Source organism: Nycticebus coucang, chromosome 18, assembly GCF_027406575.1.
Source record: "Nycticebus coucang isolate mNycCou1 chromosome 18, mNycCou1.pri, whole genome shotgun sequence".
NCBI classification, from domain to species: Eukaryota; Metazoa; Chordata; class Mammalia; order Primates; family Lorisidae; genus Nycticebus; species Nycticebus coucang.
The window spans coordinates 62,302,479-62,325,185 of record NC_069797.1 but is presented as its reverse complement, the minus strand read 5'-3'; the positions used below and the strand labels follow the sequence as shown (position 1 = coordinate 62,325,185).

The following is a 22,707-nucleotide window of genomic DNA, read 5'->3' as shown; positions in this document are numbered from 1 at the left end:
CTGTCCCTTAACTCTCCTTCTGGACGGGAGCCTCTGTTGAAAGCTGGCTTCAGTCCGCCATCTTGTCTCCGCCCTCTTCATATTTGTTAAGGGTAATATGCAATATGATGAGATTTCAATTATTAATATTTATACACCCAACCAGAATGCACCTCAATTTATAACAGAAACTCTAACAGACATGAGCAACTTGATTTCCTCCAGCTCCATAATAGTCGGAGATTTCAACACTCCTTTGGCAGTGTTGGATAGATCCTCTGATAAGAAGCTGAGCAAAGAAATTTTAGATTTAAACCTAACCATCCAACATTTGGATTTAACAGACATCTACAGAACATTTCATCCCAACAAAACTGAATACACATACTTTCCATCAGCCCATGGAACATACTCCAAAATCGATCACATCCTAGGTCACAACTCTAATCTCAGTAAATTTAAAGAAATAGAAATTATTCCTTGCATCTTCTCGGACCATCATGGAATAAAAGTTGAACTCAGTAACAACAGGAATCTGCATATTCATACAAAAAACATGGAAGTTAAATAACCTTATGCTGAATGATAACTGGGTCAGAGATTAGATTAAGAAGGAAATTGCCAAATTTTTGGAACAAAACAACAATGAAGACACAAATTATCAGAACCTCTGAGATACTGCAAAGGCAGTCCTAAGAGGGAAATTTATAGCACTGCAAACCTTCCTCAAGAGAACGAAAAGAGAGAAAGTTAACAACTTAATGGGACATCCCAAGTAACTGGAAAAGGAAGAATATTCCAACCCCAAACCCAGTAGAAGAAAAGAAATAACCAAAATTAGAGCAGAATTAAATGAAATTGAAAACAAAAGAATTATATAACAGATCAATAAATCAAAAGGTTGGTTTTTTGAAAAGGTCAATAAAATATATAAACCTTTGGCTGACCTAACCAGGAAAAAGAGAGTAAAATCTCTAATCTCATCAATCAGAAACGACAAACACGAAATAACAACAGACTCCTCAGAAATTCAAAAAATCCTTAATGAATATTAAAAGAAACTTTACTCTCAGAAACATGAAAATCTGAAGGAAATTGACCAATGCTTGGAAGCACATCACCTTCCAAGATTTAGCCAGAAACAAGTGGAAATGTTGAACAGGCCAATATCAACTTCTGAAATAGCATCAACTATAGAAAATCTCCCTAAAAAGAAAAGTCCAGGACCACATGGCTTCACGTCAGAATTCTACCAAACCTTTAAAGAGGAACTAGCACCTATATTATTCAACCTGTTCATACAAGTAGAAAAAGAAGGAAGACTACCCCAATAGGTTCTATGAAGTAAACATCACCTTGATCCCCAAACCAGGAAAAGACCCAACAAGAAAAGAAAACTATAGACCAATATCACTAATGAACGTAGATGCCAAAATATTCAACAAGATCCTTACAAACAGAATCCAACAACACATCAAACAAATTATACATCATGACCAAGTCGTTTTTATCCCAGGGTCTCAGGGCTGGTTCAATATACGTAAATCTATAAGTATAATTCATCATATAAACAAATTAAAAAACAAAGACCATATGATCTCTCAATTGATGCAGAAAAAGCTGTTGATAATATCCAGCATCCCTTCATGATCACAACACTGAAGAAAATTGGTATAGAAGGGACATTTCTTAAACTGATAGAGGCCATATACAGCAAACCCACAGCCAATATCGTATTGAATGGAGTTCAATTGAAATCATTTCCACTCAGATCAGGAACCAGACAAGGCTGCCCATTGTCTCCACTGCTCTTTAACATTGTAATGGAAGTTTTAGCCATCACAATTAGGGGAGAAAAGGCAATCAAGGGTATCCATATAGGGTCAGAAGAGATCAAACTTTCACTCTTCACAGATGATATGATTGTATATCTGAAAAACACCAGGGATTCTACTACAAAACTCTTAGAGGTGATCAAGGAATACAGCAGCATCTGTATTCGACATTCATAAATTGGTAGCCTTTATATATACCAACAATAGTCAAGCCGAAAAAACAGTTAAGGACTCTATTCCATTCACAGTAGTGCCAAAGAAGATAAAATATTTGGGAGTTTATCTAACAAAGGACATGAAAGATCTCTATAAAGAGAACTATGAAACTCTAAGAAAAGAAATAGTTGAAAATGTTAACAAATGGAAAAACATACCATGCTCATGGCTGGGAAGAATCAACATTGTTAAAATGTCCATATTACCCAAAGCAATATATAATTTTAATGCAATCCCTATTAAAGCTCCACTGTCATACTTTAAAGATTTTGAAAAAATAATACTTCATTTTATATGGAATCAGGAAAAACCTCGAATAGCCAAGACGTAACTCAGAAATAAAACAAAGCAGGAGGAATCATGCTACCAGACTTCAGACTATACTATAAATTGATAGTGATCAAAACTGCATGGTATTGGCACAAAAACAGAGAAGTAGATGTCTAGAACAGAATAGAGAACCAAGAGATGAATCCAGCTACTTACCGTTATTTGATCTTTGACAAGCCGATTAAAAACATTCAGTGGGGAAAAGATTCCCTATTTAACAAATGGTGCTGGGTGAACTGGCTGGAAACCTGCAGAAGACTGAAACTGGACCCACACCTTTCACCATTAACTAAGATAGACTCTCACTGGATTAAAGATTTAAACTTAAGACATGAAACTATAAAAATACAAGAAGAAAGTGCAGGGAAAACCCTTGAAGAAATCGGTCTGGGCGAGTATTTTATGAGGAGGACCCACTGGGCAATTGAAGCATCTTCAGAAATATACTACTGGGACCTGATCAGACTAAAAAGCTTCTGCATAGTCAAGAACACAGTAAGTAAAGCAAGAAGACAGCTCAGAATGGGAGAAGATATTTGCAAGTTATGGCTCCGACAACGGTTTAATAACCAGAATCCACAGAGAACTCAAACGTATAAGCAAGAAAAGAACAAGTGATCCCATCGCAGGCTGGGCAAGGGACTTGAAGAGAAACTTCTCTGAAGAAGACAGGTGCATGACCTACAGTCATATGAAAAAATGCTCATCATCTTTAATCATCAGAGAAATGCAAATCAAAACTACTTTGAGATATCATCTAACTCCAGTAAGATTAGCCCATATCACAAAATCCCAAGACCAGAGATGTTGGCGTGGATGTGGAGAAAAGGGAACACTTCTACACTGCTGGTGGGAATGCAAATTAATACATTCTTTTTGGAAAGATGTTTGGAGAACACTTAGAGATCTAAAAATAGACCTGCCATTCAATCCTATAATTCCTCTACTAGGTTTATACCCAGAAGACCAAAAATCACATTATAACAAAGATATTCATACCAGAATGTTTATTGCAGCCTTATTCATAATTGCTGAGTCATGGAAAAAGCCCAAGTGCCCATCGATCCATGAATGGATTAATAAATTGTGGTATATGTACACCATGGAATACTATGCAGCCTTAAAGAAAGATGGAGACGTTACCTCTTTCATGTTTACATGGATGGAGCTGAAACATATTCTTCTTAGTAAAGTATCTCAAGAACGGAAGAAAAAGTATCCAATGTACTCAGCCCTACTATGAAACTAATTTATGGCTTTCACATGAAAGCTATAACCCAATTATAACCTAAGAATAGGAGGAAGGGGGAGAGGGAGGAGAGGGAGAGGAGGATGGGTGGCGGGAGGGTGATTGGTGGGATTACACCTGCAGTGCATCTTACAAGGGTGCATGTGAAACTTAGTAAATATAGAATATAAATGTCTTAACACAATAACTAAGAAAATGCCAGGAAGGCTATGTTAACCAGTGTGATGAAAATGTGTCAAACGTTCTATAAGACCAGTGTATGGTGCCCCATGATCGCATTAATGTACACAGCTATGTTTTAATAATAAAAAATAATAAATAAAAAATAATAAAAATCCTTCACAACCACAAAGTATAATATTTTCTCCAACAGTTTCCTCTACTAGCTTTATAATTTTATCTTTAAGATACATTTTAATGTCCATTTAATTCATTTGAAGATTATTTTTGTATATGATATAAAGTAGGAATTCTACTTTATTTTCCTCCATGTAGTAAGCCAGTTTCCCAAATCATACACTAAATAACACATCTTTCCCCCGCTGCTTGACAATGTCATCTCTATATGACAAATTCTCATATACATGAGTCTCTGCAGGTTCAATATTATGATGCATTGGTTTATTTGTAATACTACTACACTAGCATTATGTATGTCCTTATATCTGGTAGTGCATGTTTATCATCATTATTTTCTTCAAAATGGTCTTAGCTATTCATAGACCTCTTGTAGTCTTTTGAATAAGTATCAAAATTATTTTGTTAAGGTTCCCACCAAAACTTTCCTAGTCTGTTAATTAAAATAGCATTCAACTTACAGATTAATTTGGAGAAAATATACTTATTTTAACACCCATTATTAAACCCTAGTCTTAGGACACCAATTCTCAATCTCAATCTGTGTATTCCAAGGTTGTTTTACCATCTCATTTTGCTGAAATTTCAAAACAGACTGGAAAAAGTTGAGTTAAGCATTAGCTAACATTTTTGATGAAGAGCAAGGGGGTAAACCCAAATAAATAAGAAAAAAATAATAATAAGATGAGAAAAAATAAATAATAAAGATAATAGCAAGAAGAAAGCAAAAGCCACTAGACTTTTTTTTGATTAAAGGGAAATCAAAAAATGATTACTTTGTTTACAAGATAAATGTCTGACAAAACTGATAAAAAGAAACAATGCAACTCACAATACATGAAAGAAACAAATACAGAGATAACAAGTTTTAAAACTAATTCAAGAATATTATGAGAATGTGTACTGATAAGTTTGAAAACTTAGGGCTTTATATATACATATATCTATATCACTTAAAATTGGAACATGATAAAGGAAGCTTAGTAGAATTCTGTTAAAAGTCCATACACACAAACCCCAAACAAGGGACATGAAGTTTTAGTTCACATTCATTTTAAATTTCATACTTACTTTGGCACTCAATAAAGTCATCACTGTTGGCCAATTCTCTGATAAAATCCTTAAAATGCACCACTTCATCTTTTTTAAAAAAAGGAAGAAACAATTTAAGTGTTCTTGTAAAAAAAGACCATTTGATATTATAAAACCAGAGCTATGAAACAAAAAGTATAGGAATGACAATTATCTTGTGCTATATTCAAATATGATTAGATCTAGCATAAAAGTCACCAAAGATATTTACTTTGAAAATTTACTTCTTTAACACAAGTAAAAAAATGAGAAAGAATAGTTTCAAATTTTCTTTTAAAAAATAAATACAGAGATAATACAAAGATACATTGATTGTATCTCCTCGACACTTTTAGAGTGAAGTTGAATACTCAAACTTTCCTTATTTAAAGTGAAATAATTACTTACCATTGGGATTAGTATTAACCAAAGCCTCCTGTATTTTATCATCTGTTAGACAGATTCCTATGGCATTTAAATTTTGCTGAAGATCAGAAATGACTGCAACATCATTTTTGTTAATAGTCTTGTTATAAAATTTATCTTTATCTCCTAGGAAGATATAATATTTTCAGGTAGAAAGGAATTTTCATGTGTGTACTCTATACTTTAAAAAGAGGTGGTAATAGTTTCCCAATATACAAAATTATACTTAAGGAAAAAGGCAATAAATTTTCTTTGTATTTATTTATATCCTATTCTGTTTTCAAAATAATTTAAGGTAACTGATAGGAAATAGACTCACAAAAATACAACTGTAAGTAAGTAAGAAAAATGAAGGAAAGGAACAAAGGAGCAATAAAAATAAAGAGTAATATGCAAAATACATTCTATAAGGTCATACACATAAATTTTGCAATAATACCAAATGTGTATACATTTAACAAAACCCTTCAGAGTAAATAAAGCAAAAACATAGAATTAAATGGATAAATAATTAAGTACATAGTGAGAATTGGAGATTTAAACACCTTGCCCTCAATAATTAAACAAGTAGAATAAACATCAGTAAGAATTAGAAGACTAGAAGGGAGCTATCTACCTCTCTTTATAGCTTTGTCTCAAATTTTAAAATTTAACAATTGTACATCTCAACCATAAAGAAATGAAAGAAAGAGAAAACAAAAGAAAATGAAAAAAAAAAAGAATTAGAAGATTAAACCAAACTAACATTTTAATTTAATTGATATTTATAGGACACTACCCAACAACTGCTGAATATACATTCTTTCAAGTGCACCATGGCACATTCCACCTGGATAGACCATATCCAGTGTTATAAAAACAAATCTTAATACATTTAAAAGAATGTAAATCATGCAAAATATAAGAGGTTGGATGATCACCTAATGGCCAACTGGAGTATTCAAAGGGGACCGTAGTGATATTTAGCAATGAGGTGTTTAGCATTTTTTCTAGGATGACTTCATGAACTTAATTGTCTGATCTTGTGCTCTCTGGCCACAATATATTAAATTAGAAAACAATAACATACCTAGAAAATGTCCAAATATTTGGATATTAAAGAGTATATTTCTAAATAACCTATAGCTCAAAGAAGAAACCATTAGGTAAAATAGAAAATATTTTAAATAAATGATAAAGAATAACATATTCAAAATTTGTGAGGCATAATTTTAAAAAGTATTCAGAAGGAAATACAAATTTTAAATGTTAGAAGGGCATAAAATCAGTGATCTAAGCTTCTATTTTAATAAGCTAGCAAAAGAAGAATAAATTAAAATCCCAAAGTAAACAAAGACTAAGTAAAAATAAAATATTAACCAATGAAAAAGAAAATACACAAAAGATGTTAACAAAAATGAACAAAATCAACATTTTTGTGAAATTGTTAGGAAATTTAATGGCCCCTCACCAGACTAGCTACAAACAGAAAAAAGAAATTACAAACATCAGGAATGAAAAGGAGTATATCACACAACAGATGTTAAGAGAATAAGGAGATATTATGAACAACTTTATGTCAATAAATCTGACAAATTAAAAAAATAAACAAACTTCTATAAAACGTAGTTGCACTAATATAAAGTGCATATTTCTTCATTGTAACATGTGTAAAGATAATATGTCTTACAGAAAGATTTATAAAATCTAAACAACTCTAAATCCATTGAATAAATAGAGCTCAATATTTTAAATCTCCAGAAACAGATATTTCCACTAATGAATTCTACCAATAGTATGAAAACGTAATTTCAATCATTCAAAAACTCAACCAGAAAATATAGGGGTATGGAGGCCTCTCCAATATATTTTATGAGATCAATATAATAAGCCTAATACCAACATCTGAAAAACTCATTAAAAGAAAATTATAGACCAATGCCCTCATAGACATAGACTCAAAAATCCTTAATAAAATATTAGCAAATCAGTATGTTCAAGATATCCATTGCACAACATGGTGACTACAGTTAATAAAAACATACTGTATTCTTGAGAATTGCTAAAAGAGAAGATTTTAAGTTTTCTCATAACAAAAAAAGGATAAGGATGTGAAGAAATGCATGTTAATTTAGTCATTCCACAATGTACATTCCACAATGTATACATATTTCACATCATATTATTTGTCAATTTAAAAAATGTAGTAGTGAAAAATACATAAGCAAATTTCCTCATGACCAAGTAGAGATTATCCCAGGAATGAAAGTTGACCTAATGGCATAATTTACCACAATTAACAGAATAACCAAAAAAGAACAACCATGTGACCATCTCAATAAATGAAAAAGAAAAGCAGTTGATAAAAATTCAATATCTAATTATGTTTTTATAAATCCACAGAAAATTAGAATGGAATTTACTCAATCTGAAAAAATGTATTTGAAAACTTTACAGCTAATATCATGCTTAATAGTAAAACACTGGTTTCTCTCTAGGGAAAATTTAGATGAAAATTACAAGCCGGTAGATACTTGCCAAATTAACTTACCCTCAGCAGAGAACTCATCAATTATTTCTTTAAGAATGTCATCAGTAAAATTAAGTCTATTGGTGTTTTCAAGTACATCTGAATGTTTGTCTTTGTTAAACGGACAACTTTCTTTCATGTAGACCAATGTATTGATGGCCTCATTCAATGCTGCAAACACAGAGATGAACAGTGGAATGAGAGAGTGTACTACACTGATTATTAAATAGTAAATACATAAAAATTAAAGAAATTCCATCTCTAATGAATGAGGGAACTATCAAATCCTCTAAAACAAACCTCATTCTCCAACCACAATAAAATGAAGCCAGAAATAAACAACAAACATGGAATAACAATGACATTTAAATTGCTTCGAAATTTAAAGTTTTTGGAGATGTAGTGGCAGGCGGAGACAAGATGGCTGACTGAAGCCAGCTTTCCACAGACGCTCCTGTCCAGAAGGAGAGTTAAAGGACAGAAATTTAGCAAGTAACCTGGCAGATTAGAGCTGATTAGAGCTGCGCCAAGGGAGAAGGTTCAAGAACGCACATCAACCCTGCTGAGGCAAGCTGGAACCCCAAGGATACAAACAAAAGGTACAAAATCCATCACCAAGCGGACGGGAGTCCCCTCCCCAATGAGAACGGCTTGGAGTGCCCCACAAACAAACGAGCAGAGTTCAAAGGTCCTCCCACTACACTCCAAGGGAGAGACCCTCTAAAAACTGGACCTATCTCCCCTACTAGGGTGCCATGGCGTTCTCCTACCAGGCATAAAACTGTATAAAACTGTATATATCCTCTACCTGCAATTCTGAGCTCCCAGCACTCCCCTCCACTCTCACTCTGAGGTCTGGAGGCCTGTCCCCCAGGAGTCCAGAAACTTGGGTGCTTTCTCGAGAGGTGTGAACAGGGCATGGACTACTACTGGCCAGTGCTGATTCTGTGGCACGGGAGTGAGGAGAGGACGGTCAGCTGAGAGGGAACCACACCGGAACAGTGGTGCCCCAAGGCACAGAGCAGCAGCTGGTTTTGGCAACAATAGAGCTCTCCCCTGGATATTACGGAGTCACACCCCCTGTCTCTCTGGGCAACCAGAAGAGGCCAGACATCTTCTCAGGTGGCAAACACTGGCGTAACTCATGCAGGCCCCATGAGTAAAGGGTTTGCCTGAGGCGGTACCGACCTGGGTGGAGCCCGGGAACCAAAAAACGCACATGCATTGCCAGCTGACTTCCAGGGAGGAACTGACCCAGAGGACTGCTTTACTGAGCCTAAGACACACATGGCCCTTGGGGGATCATCAGCCTAGACAAAGGAGGGAAGGAGGCTAGAACTGACAGCTAACCATGCTGTGAATACAAACCTGTAGCACCAAATACAGGGCCTGAGTTGCAGGTTCTGTGAACTCAAAACATCTTCTCTTCTGCAGGGGAATTTAGCTAGGATGGAAACAAATTCCGCAAAGTTGTTCTCTTCTGTCAGTAACATCAATCGGGGCAGGGCTGGAACTGAGTGAACAGCCCAGCCTCGATCAAGCGGCCAAGCTTGTCAGGCCTCATCTCCCCCTGCAGGATAGTGGCAGAGAGCAGCAGCCTGGCTGAGGAGACATGGATTTCCTTGTGATTCAGGCAGGTGCAAACCACTGGAGTATATGTTCACTAGAGGCAACTGGGTCACAGCCCTGTGGAGTGATCAGTGACTGGGTGTGACAGAGGTGCAAGGTGGGGAAGGAGGCATTAACCTTCCCAGACTAATCTATTTGCTGGGTGGGTCCTCCTGAAATCACAGAGCACTGGAGCAAGTCATATTTGAGTTGTCAGCAGACCCCTGTAATCTAGTTGCCAGAGGCCTTTTAAACTCTCCCACCTGAGACAGGTGCTGACTGAGACAATTGATTTGGATTCAGACCTTTTGAACTGAGCCAATCACCCGAGGACTATCCAAGTGGTGCCCTGGGTGTGTGGTAATAGGAAGGTTTGATTTTCCTTTTCCAATTGTTGCCTGTGGGGGGCGGGGTGACTTAATTGCTGGTATTTCTCTGCAGCTGAGACTTCATCCCAGAGCAACAGTTTCACTAGGGTTGGACAGAGACTAGAGGAAAACAAGACAGAGCCACTTAGCCACACCACACCAAGCAGATCCCCAGTTTCTCAGGCCATAGCTTTGTATGGGTCCTCAGGAAAGCTCCAGGGGAAAAGGTACAGACACCAGTCCCACCTTTTGGGTTAAGGGCTGGTTAATCACTACTCCTGAAGCCCCAAACCCAACTGTTCTTTACCCACTCATTTAGTCAAATGGTGTAAAATAATCATGGGGTGGAATCAGCGGAAAAACTCCAGTAACTTGAATAACCAGAGTAGATTAAACCCCCAAGGAAAGATAGGACAAATGTAATTGAAGATCCCATTCACAAACCAGATGGCCGAGATGTCAGAAATTGAATTCAGAATTTGGACTGCAAACAAAATTAATAGAATGGAGGAAAATTTGGAATTAGTAATTCGAGGAGCAATTCAAAAGTTGTCTCAAGAATTTAACGAATTTAAAGACAAAATCACGAAAGATCTTTACGCATTGAAGCAAGAATTTGCAGCCCTCAAAGATCTGAAAAATACAGTAGAATCTCTCAGTAACAGAATGGAGCAAACAGAATAAAGGATTTCTGACATTGAAGACAAAGCTTTTGAATGCTCCAAAACTCTCAAAGAGGGAGAGAAATGCAGAGCAAAAACAGATCATTCTCTCAGAGAGCTCTGGGATAATTCAAAGAAGGCTAACATCCACCTCATTGGAATCCCTGAAAGTGATGAAGTGGTTTCGCAAGGCACAGAGGCTCTTCTCCATGAAATTATGAAAGAGAATTTTCCAGACATATCAAGAGATTCTAAAATTCAGATTGCAGACAGTTTCAGAACGCCAGCACAACCCAATCACAATAAGAAATCCCTTAGGCACATCACAATTAACTTCACTAAAGCTAATATGAAGAAGAAAGTTCTAAAAGCAGCCAGATGTAAGAAAACCATAACCTACAAAGGGAAGAATATTAGAATGACTGCAGATCTCTGTGCTGAAACCATTCAAGCCAGAAGAGGGTGGTCATAGACTTTTAATCTGCTAAAACAAAATAACTTTCAACCCCAGATCCAGTATCCAGCTAAACTGAGTTTCATTTACAATGGAGAAATTAAATACTTTAATGACATTCACATGTTGAAGAAATTTGCCATAACCAAACCAGCTCTTCAGGATATTCTCAGACTTATTCTCCATAGAGACCAGCCCAATCCTCTACCACAAAAGTAAACTCATTCAGAAACTTTTGATCAAACTCCAACTTCAACAGTGGTGAAAGGATTAAAAATGTCCACTGGACTTTGGAAAAACTCGATACCCAACCTTTTACCAGACTTATCAATATTCTCCATTAATGTGAATGTCTTAAACTGTCCTCTACAGAGGCACAGGTTGGCTGACTGGATACAAAAACTCAGGCCAGATATTTGCTGCAGAAAAGAATCTCATCGTACCTTAAAAGATAAATATAGACTCAGGGTGAAAGGATGGTCGTCCATATTTCATTCAAATGGTATCAGAACAAAGCAGATGTTGCAACTCTATTGGCAGATACAATAGGCTTTAAACAAACAAAAGTAAGAAAGGATAAGAATGCTCACTTCATATTTGTTAAGGATAATATTAATACAATGAGATTTCAATTATTAATATTTATGCAACCAACCAGAATGTGCCTCAATTTATAAGACAAAGTCTAACACACATGAGCAACTTGATTTCCTCCAGCTCCATAATAGTCAGAGATTTTAACACTCCTTTCGCAGTGTTGGATAGATCCTCTGATAAGAAGCTGAGCAAAGAAATTTTAGATTTAAACCTAACCATCCAACCTTTGGATTTAACAGACATCTATAGAACATTTCATCCCAACAAAACTGAATACACATTCTTCTCATCAGCCCATGGAACATACTCCAAAATTGATCACATCGTAGGTCACAAGTCTAACCTCAGTAAATTTAAAGGAATAGAAATTATTCCTTGCATCTTCTCGGACCATCATGAAATAAAAGTTGAATTTAGTAACAGGAATCTGCATACTCATACAAAAACATGGAAGTTAAATAACCTTATGCCGAATGTTAGCTGGGTCATAGATGAGATTAAAAAAAAATTGCCAAATTATTGGAAAAAAACAACAATGAAGACATGAATTATCAGAACCACAGGGATACAGCAAAGACAGTCCTAAGAGGGAAATTTATAGCACTGCAAGCCTTCCTCAAAAGAACAGAAAGAGAGGAAGTTAACAATTTAATGAGACATCTCAAGCAACTAGAAAAGGAAGAACATTCCAATCCCAAAACAGTAGAAGAAAAGAAATAACAAAATTAGAGCAGAATTAAATGAAATTGAAAACAAAAGAATTATAAAACAGATCAATAAATCAAAAGTTGGATTTTTTGTAAAGGTCATTAAAATAGATAACCTTTGGCTAACCTAACCAGGAAAAAAAGAGTAAAATCTCTAATTTCATCAATCAGAAATGAAATAACAACAGGCTCCTCAGAAATTCAAAAAATCCTTAATGAATATTACAAGAAACTTTATTCTCAGAAATATGAAAATCTGAAGGAAACTGACACATGTCAATTTGGAAGCATGTCCAAGACTAGCCAGAATCAAGTGGAAATGTTGAACAGGCCAATATCAACTTCTGAAATAGCATCAACCATAGAAAATCTCCCTAAAAGGAAAAGCCCAGGACCAAATGGCTTCACGTCAGAATTCTACCAAACATTTAAAGAGGAACTAATACGTATATTGCTCAACCTGTTCCAAAGTATAGAAAAAGAAGGAATACTACCCAACACATTCTATGAAGCAAACATCACCCTGATCCTAAAACCAGGAAAAGACCCAACAAGAAAACAAAATTATAGACCAATATTACTAATGAATATTGATGCAAAAATATTCAACAAGATCCTAACAAACAGAATCCAGCAACACAGCAAACAAATTATACATCATGACCAAGTCAGTTTTATCCCAGGGTCTCAAGGCTGGTTCAATATACATAAATCTATAAGTATAATTCATCATATAAACTAATTAAAAAACAAAGACCATATGATTCTTTCAATTGATGCAGAAAAAGCTGTTGATAATATCCAGCATCCCTTCATGTTCAGAACACTTAAGAAAATTGGTATAGAAGGGATCTTTCTTAAACTGATAGAGGCCATATACAGCAAACACACAGCCAATATCATATTGAATGGAATTAAATTGAAATCATTTCCACTCAGATCAGGAACAAGACAAGGTTGTCTATTGTTGCCACTGCTCTTTAACATTGTAATGGAAGTTTCAGCCATCGCAATTAGGGATGAAAAGGCAATCAAAGGTATCCATATAGGGTCAGAAGATCTCAAACTTTCGCTCTTCGCAGATGATATGATTTATATCTGGAAAACACCAGGGATTCTACTACAAAACTCTTAGAAGTGATCAAGGAATACAGCAGTGTCTCAGGTTACAAAATCAACATTCGTAAATCGGTAGCCTTTATATATACCAACAATAGTCAAGCTGAAAAAACAGTTAAGGACTCTATTCCATTCACAGTAGTGCCAAATAAGATGAAATATTTGGGAGTTTGTCAAAGGACGTGAAAGATCTCTATAAAGAGAACTATGAAACTCTAAGAAAAGAAATAGCTGAAAATGTTAACAAATGGAAAAACATACCTAGCTCATGACTGGAAAGAATCAACATTGTTAAAATGTCCATACTCACAAAGCAATATATAATTTTAATGCAATCCCTATTTTAAAGTTCCACTGTCATACTTTAAAGATTTTGAAAAAATAATACTTCGTTTTATATGGAATCAGAAAAAAACTCAAATAGCCAAGACATTACTCAGAAATAAAAACAAAGCAGCAGGAATCACGCTATCAGACCTCAGACTATACTATAAATCGATAGTGATCAAAACAGCATGGTACTAGCACAAAAACAGGAAGGTGGATGTATGGAACAGAATAGAGAACCAAGAGATGAATCCAGCTACTTACCATTATTAGATCTTTGACAAGCCAATTAAAAACATGTAGTGGGGAAAAGATTCCCTATTTAACAAATGGTGCTAGGTGAACTGGCTGGCAACCTTTAGAAGATTGAAACTGGACCCACACTTTTCACCATTAACTAAGATAGACTCTCACTGGATTAAAGATTTAAACTTACAACATGAAACTATAAAAATACTAGAAGATAGTGCAGGGAAAATTCTTGAAGAAATTGGTCTGGGTGAATTTTTTATGAGGAGGACTCCCCCGGGCAATTGAAGCAGCTTCAAAAATACACTATTGGGACATGATCAAACTAAAAAGCTTCTGCACAGCCAAGAACACAGTAAGTAAAGCAAGCAGACAGCCCTCAGAATGGGAGAAGATATTTGCAGGTTATGTCTCTGACAAAGGTTTAATAACCAGAATCCACAGAGAACTCAAACGTATAAGCAAGAAAAGAACAAGTGATCCCATCGCAGGCTGGGCAAGGGACTTGAAGAGAAACTTCTCTGAAGAAGACAGGCGCATGACCTACAGATATATGAAAAAATACTCATCATCTTTAATCATCAGAGAAATGCAAATCAAAACTACTTTGAGATATCATCTAACTCCACTAAGATTAGCCCATATCACAAAATCCCAAGATCAGAGATGTTGGTGTGGATGTGGAGAAAAGGGAACACTTCTATACTGCTGGTGGGAATGCAAATTAATACATTCCTTTTGAAAAAATGTTTGGAGAACACTTAGAGATCTAAAAATAGACCTGCCATTCAATCCTATAATTCCTCTACTATGCATATATGCAGAAACTAAAGATCACATTATAACAAAGACATTTATACCAGAATGTTCATTGCAGCTCAATTCATAATTGCTAAGTCATGGAAAAAGCCCAAGTGCCCATTGATCCATGAATGGATTAATAAATTGTGGTTATCTGTACACCGTGGAATATTATACAGCCTTAAAGAAAAATGGAGACTTTACGTCTTTCATGTTTCACATGGATGGAGCTGGAACATATTCTTCTTAGTAAAGTATCTCAAGAATGGAAGAAAAAGTATCCAATGTACTCAGCTCTACTATGAAACTAATTTATGGCTTTCACATGAAAGCTATAACCCAGTTACAAACTAATATGTGGAAGGGGGAGGGTGGGTGGAGGGAGGGTAATTGGTGGGATTACACTACAGTGCATCTTACAAGGGTACATGTCAAACTTAGTAAATGTAGAATATAAATGTCTTAACACAATAACTAAGAAAATGCCATGAGGGCTGTGGTAACCAGTTTGATGAAAATATGTCAAATGGTATATAAAACCAGTGTATGGTGGGGAAAAAAAAAAAGAAAGAAAGGAAAGAAAATTTAAAGTTTTCTCCTAACCAACTTTGAGATCAAGGAGAAAGGAGTGAGAGCAAGATGGCGGCCAAGTAACAGCTTCCCTGCAACTGGACACCGTGAGTCTGGGAAGATAAGACTCCAGGCATCTCTGGCTGCTGGGATCTGCCTATAATTATCCCTTTGAGGATACAGGGAGTCAGCAAGAGACTTCTGGACCCCAAGAGGAAGACAAAAGCCGTGGAAAACTGGCAAGTGGTTGCATGTGTTTGATCGGTCTAATCCCACTGGCAGCTGTAAGTACAGCAGCAGTGAAACTGCAAACCAGAAAGGCCTTACCTGTGAACTGTTTTGGTGTTTTTGGACGTGGCACTCAGTTGAACTGCCTTGGGGAGAGCTTGAGCAGGAAAGCAGAGGAGAACTTTGGGTGTTGTCTAGGGCCCCAGACTGAGCCGCTGAGCCAGACAGACCTAACAGTGTTCAGCTGTGGGCCACAGGGAGCCATTGTGAGAGAACTGCCCCAGCAAGCTCCGCCCTCAGGGTCGCAGAGCAAGGATCGGGCAGGAGCTAGTAACCTAGTGACTGAGCAGCCTAAAGGCAGGGACTGAGCCGCCTTACAGCCTTAACCCTCAGGGGCAGAGTAAGACTGGTTTTGGCACACTGGGTAAGTGGATAGCCACTTCATCAGTGATCCCAGCGACAAGCATTTTCCTGGGAAAGCTTCTGCTTGGCCATGTTTAGAAGTTTAAAGTGCCTTTTAAGAGAGCTAAAGAGAGATTTAGTGTCTCCACCCTGTTGGGTTTGAGAAATCAGCAGAGGCCTCCAATCGTATCAGCATTGTGACTAACATCTCATACCCCAGAAGACCACCTGTTGCCCAGACAATGTTCAACAAGATATATATACTGCTTTGTTTTTGGTTGTTTGTTTTTTGTTTATTTTGTTGTTGTTTTTTTGTTTTGTTTTTTAATTTCAACCTTTTCCATACAGATTTTTTCTTTTCTTTTCTTGTCTTTCTTTTCTTTCTCCATTTTTCTAGTTTAAATACAATTTTCCATTGCTGCCTTTTTCAATAATTAGAGCTTCATTTTTGCTAGTGTTTCTACTGCTATTATTGGGTTTTTCACCCAATTTTATCCCATAAAGTTCTCTGTTTGTTTGTTTTGGATTGATTTATAGCATTTTTGTCTTTCCTCTCTACTTGGTGGAGGTGGGGTACTGTGTCCGATCAGGCTAGCAAAGAGCTGCTGACCTCAAGGGAACCATCCAACCGGGCACCCCTAGAGGTTGAAGTTTTTTAAAGGTTGTGTCAAAATACCCTACTGTACACCTATATTGCTCTGCCTCCCTCTTTCTGTGCCTCTATTCTTTTTGTCAATATACCCTTTTACCCACCATCTCTCCTTTCTCTATTTACTTTTCTTTCTTTTATTCCTTCTTGCTCTTCAACCTTCTCATCCTGGTCCTGTACCAAAAGGACTCATCAAAACCTTAGTCCACAGGCACAGGAACTTAAGGAGCAAGAGAAAGTGAAAGGAAAATTAGGGCAAGGAAACATATAAAAGAAATCACTCATGAGGAAGAATCAGCAGAAAACTCCCAGTAACATGAAGAACCAGTCCGGACAACCCCTCCAAGGGACCATGAGGTAGCTACTGCAGAGGATTTCACCTATAAAGAAATGTTAGGAATGACAGAAAGGGAATTTAGAATACATATGATGAAAACAATAAAGAAAATGATGGAAACAATGAAGGAAACTGCTACCCTCTTTGCTGATGACATGATCTTATACTTAGAGAATCCCAAAGACTCAATCACAAGACTCCTAGAAGTCATCAAAATATACAGTAAAGTATCAGGATATAAAATCAATGTCCACAAGTCAGTAGCCTTTGTATACGCCAATAACACTCAAGATGAGAAGCTAATCAAGGACACAACTCCCTTCACCATAGTTTCAAAGAAAATGAAATACCTAGGAATATACCTAACAAAGGAGGTAAAGGACCTCTATAGAGAAAATTATGGAATCCTCGGAAAGGAAATAGCAGAGGATATTAACAAACGGAGAACATACCATGCTCATGAATGGAAAGAACCAACATTGTTAAAATGTCTATACTTCCCAAAGCAATCTACCTATTCAATGCCATTCCTATAAATACCAACATCATACTTTCAAGATTTGGAAAAAATGATTCTGCGTTTTGTATGGAACCGGAAAAAAACCTATATAGCTAAGGCAGTTCTTAGTAATAAAAATAAAGCTGGGAGCATCACCATACCAGATTTTAGGCTGTACTACAAAGCCAGAGTGGTCAAGACAGCATGGTACTGGCACAAAAATAGAGACATAGACACTTAGAATCTAATAGAAAACCAGGAAATTAAACTGCCATCTTACAACCACCTAATCTTTGACAAACCAAACAAGAACATACACTGGGGAAAAGACTCCCTATTCAACAAATGGTGTTGGGAGAACTGGATATCCACATGCAAGAGACTGAAACTGGACCCACACCTTTCCCCACTTACAAAAATTGATTCAAGATGGATAAAGGACTTAAATTTAAGGCATGAAACAATAAAAATCCTCAAAGAAAGCATAGGAAAAACACTGGAAGATATTGGCCTGGGGAAAGACTTCATAAAGAAGACCGCTATGGCAATTGCAACAACAACAAAAGGGACTTCATTAAACTGAAAAGCTTCTGTACAGCTAAGGAGATAACAACCAAAGCAAATAGACAACCTACACAATGGGAAAGGATATTTACATATTTTGAATTAGACTAAAGCTTGATAACTAGGATCTATAGAGAACTCAAATTAATCCACGTGAAAAAAGCCAATAGGGCTGCACCTGTGGCTCAGTCGGTAAGGTGCCGGCCCCATATACCGAGGGTGGCGGGTTCAAACCTGGCCCTGGCTGAACTGCAACCAAAAAATAGCTGGGCGTTGTGGCGGGCGCCTGTAGTCCCAGCTACTCAGGAGGCTGAGGCAAGAGAATCGCTTAAGCCCAGGAGTTGGAGGTTGCTGTGAGCTGTGTGATGCCATGGCACTCTACCAAGGGCCATAAAGTGAGACTCTGTCTCTACAAAAAAAAAAAAAAGAAAAAAGCCAATAATCCCATATATCAATGGGCAAGAGACATGAATAGAATCTTCTCTAAAGAAGACAGATGAATGGCTGAAAAACATATGAAAAAATGTTCATCATCCCTATCTATTAGAGAAATGCAAACCAAAACCACCCTGAGATACCATCTAACCCCAGCAAGAATGGCCCACATCACAAAATCTCAAAACTGCAGATGCTGGTGTGGATGTGGAGAGAAGGGAACACTTTTACACTGCAAACTAGTACAACCTTTTTGGAAGGAAGTATGTAGAAACCTCAAAGCACTCAAGCTAGACCTCCCATTTGATCCTGCAATCCCGTTACTACCAAGAAGGAAAAAAATCTTTTTATCATAAGGACACTTGTTAGTACTGTTTATTGCAGCTCAATTTACAGTCACCAAAATGTGGAAACAGCCTAAATGCCCACCAACCCAGGAATGGATTAACAAGCTGTGGTATATGTACACCATGGAATACTATTCAGCCATTTAAAAAAATGGAGACTTTACATCCTTCGTATTAACCTGGATGGAACTGGAAGACATTATTCTTAGTAAAGCATCAAAAGAATGGAGAAGCATGAATCCTATGTACTCAATTTTGATATGAGGACAATTAATGACAATTAAGGTCACAGTGGGGGTGGGGGAAGGGGAGAGCAGAGGGAGGGAAGGAGGGAGGGGGTGGGGCCTTGGTGTGTGCCACACCTTTGGGGGGCAAGACACGATTGCAAGAGGGATATTACCTAACAAATGCAATCAGTGTAACCTGGCTTATTGTACCCTCAGTGAATCCCCAACAATAAAAAAAAAAAAAAGATAAAGGAGAAAATCAAAACACTGGAAAAATTAAAAGATAACAATATTAATACCCCATTGAATCAAAGATCATCAGAGAAACTTAAGTTTTATTATAGTACCTTAAAATGAAAGATAATAAAATATTCACTAGTAACCTAAAAAAGAAATACATGTACAAATTTAGGAATGAGAAAATGACCACATTTAGAAAAAGTCAAAAGAATGTTAAAGTACATAGAGCTATCCTAATACTCCAATTTAAAAACCTAAATACAATTTAAATTTAAATACAACCTAAATACAACCTAAATTTCCTAGGAAAATACAAATTACCAAAACTAACAAGATAAGACAGAAGATAGCAAAAATCAATTCACCAAAAACAAAGTCAAGAAAAAAATCAATAATAAACTAGAAAAAGTTCAGTATATAACATAAAGCATCAAAACCCTTAAAATATATAGAGCTATTTACAAATTTGTGAAAGATAGTCAGATTTTAAAATGATCAAAGGACAGTCATCAGCATGTGAAATATATTTTAGCTCACTAGTAATTAAAGAAGCACATTGTAAAAAAAATAACATTTTCAACTATGATAATTTTTTTTTTTTTTTTGCAGTTTTTGGCAGGGGCTGGGTTTGAACTCACCACCTCTGGCATATGGGGCCGGCGTCCTACTCCTTCAGCGACAGGCACCACCCACAACTATGATAATTTTTAATAAATAATACCCACTATTGCTAAAATTATGAACTTCTACAAACTTTCAGAGGGTAATTAGGTAGTAATATTAACATTTTAAATCTGAAAACATTTTAGCCCAGCAAGACCACTTCTAAATAATTTGTGCTACAGAAAATCTTTGTGCACATGTGAATGATGATACATGTGCAAGGATGTCCAACAAAATATTTGTAAAAGCAAAAAATTGGAAATAACCTAAATATTCATCAGAAGTGTTATGGGTAAAATTATAATATATTTCTACATTAGAATGTTATATAATCTTTAAAAAGAATGAGGTAGGCTTATATGATACAATGGAACACAGAAAAATACCCAGATTATACTGTTAATTTTTTTAAAACAAGATATGGAATATTACAGACAAAATAATACAGTTTTTCAATAATAACTAGTTTAATAGCACATCAAAAAAATAATTCCCCATGACCAACTTGGCTTCATCCCAGGAAAGCAAGGTTAATTCAATATATGTAAATCAATAAACGTGATTCACCATGTTAAAAACAAACATCATATGGTCATCTCAATAGAGGCAGAAAAAGCATTCAATAAAAATCCAGCACCCTTTCATAATAAATACCCTCAACAAATTAGGCATAAAAGAAACATATGTCAAAATTATAAAAAGCCATATATGACAAACCCACAGCCAACATCATACTGTGTGGGGAAAAATTAAAAGCATCCCTCCTAAGAACTGGAACAAGACAAGGGTGCCCACTGTCACCAATTCTAGTCACCATAGTACTGGAAGTCCAAACAAAAGTAATCAGCCAAAAGAGAGAAATAAAGGTTATCCAAAGCAGGAAAGGCAAGGTAAAACTACTGCTTTCACTAATGATATATGATCTTGTATCTATAAAATCCCAAAGATTTTTTATTTTTTTCTTTTTTTGGCAGTTTTTGGCCGGGGCTGGGTTTGAACCCGCCATCTCCTGCATATGGGGCCAGCGCCCTACCCCTTTGAGCCACAGGCGACATTCAATTCCAAATATTTTTACCAAGAGAATCCTGAAATTGATAAATAACTTCAGCAAAGTCTGAGGGTACAAAATCAAAGTACAAAAATCAGTAGCATTTCCATATACCAACAAGAGTCAAGCTGAGAGTCAAATCAAACACTCAATACTAATCACAATAGCTACAATGAAAATAAAGTACTTAGGAATATACTTATGTGATCTCTACAAGGAGAAGTACAAAATAATGATGAAAGAAATCACAGATGACATGAACAAATGGAAAAATGTATCATGCCCATGGATCTGTAGAATCAACACTGTTAAAATGTCCACACTGCCAAAAGTGATTTACAGATTCAGTCCATGCCCCTCAAAATATCAGCATCATATTTCACACATCTAGAAAAATTAATTCCATCTTTCATTCAGAACCAAAAAGAGTCTGAACAGCCACAGCACTCTTAAGAAAAAAGAACAAATCTAGAGTTATCACATTAACAGACTTCAAACAGACCACAGACCATAAGGCTTATAATATCCAAAAAAGCAATGTATTGGTACAACGATAAGCACAGACAAATGGAACAGAATAGAGAACTCAGAAAATAAAATCATCTACCTACAGCCAACTGATATTCAACAAAGCAGACAACAACATACACGGAGGAAAAGAAGCTCTATTCAATAAATGTTTCTGGGAAAACTAGATAGCCACATGCAGAAGAAAGAAACAAGACCCCTATCTCTCACCCCTACAAAAATTAATTCAAGATTGATAAACAACTTAAATATAAGACATGAAACCATAAAAATTATAGAAAAAAATGTAGGAAAAACTCTTCCAGAAATTGGCCTAAGCAAAGAATTTATGAGGAAGATTCCAAAGGCAATTAATTACAGCAACAAAAAATAAATAAATGGGACTTGGTTAAATTAAAAATCTTCTGCACATCAAAGGAAATAATTAACAGGGCAAAAAGACAACCTACAAAATGGGAGAAAATATTTGTAAACTATACATCTAGTAAAGAGGAATTTACAAATAACTCAAACCAGCAAGATAAAAACAAATTGCCCCTTTAAAAAGTGGGTAAAACACATGAACAGAAGATTTTCAAAAGGTAGACATATGAAGCACAAATCTATTTTTTCTGGATCTGCCAATGATGTTAGTATATTAATGGGGATCACATTGAATATGTAAAACACTTTGAGTAGCATAGACATTTTAATAATGTTGATTCTACCCATCCATGAACATGATCCAGTTTTCCATTGTTTATATCCTCTTTAATTTCCTTCCTCATTGTTTTGCAGTTTTCCCTATACAGGTATTTCACCTCCTTAGATAAATTTATTCCTAGGTATTTTATTTTGAATCTTTGATTTGATTATCAATTTGACTGTTGACATGTATAAAAGCCACTGGTTTATATACATTGATTTTGTACCCTGAGATTTTGCTGAATTTATCAATTCCAAGAGTCTCTTGATTGCTTCTTTGGGATATTCTAGATACAAAATCAGATTATCAGCAAATAGTTTAACTTTTTCTTTCTTCATTTGGATACCCTTGATTTCTTCTCTTGCCTGACTGCTCTAGCTAGGACTTCCAGCACTATGTAGAACAGAATTTGTGATAGTGG

At 36.0% G+C, this 22,707-nt stretch overlaps 1 protein-coding gene across 1 annotated transcript in view; it reads right to left on the bottom strand.

Moving 5' to 3' along the window:
* EFCAB13 (EF-hand calcium binding domain 13) overlaps nt 1-22,707 on the bottom strand; it is a 135,243-nt gene that overhangs the window by 42,388 nt on the left and 70,148 nt on the right. The window contains exons 19-21 of the mRNA XM_053570499.1: nt 7,994-8,143; nt 5,446-5,589; nt 5,038-5,106 (exon numbers count right to left, since the gene is read on the bottom strand). Of these exons, the coding sequence (XP_053426474.1) occupies nt 5,038-5,106; nt 5,446-5,589; nt 7,994-8,143 (363 nt within the window). The remainder of the gene's footprint in view (nt 1-5,037; nt 5,107-5,445; nt 5,590-7,993; nt 8,144-22,707) is intronic.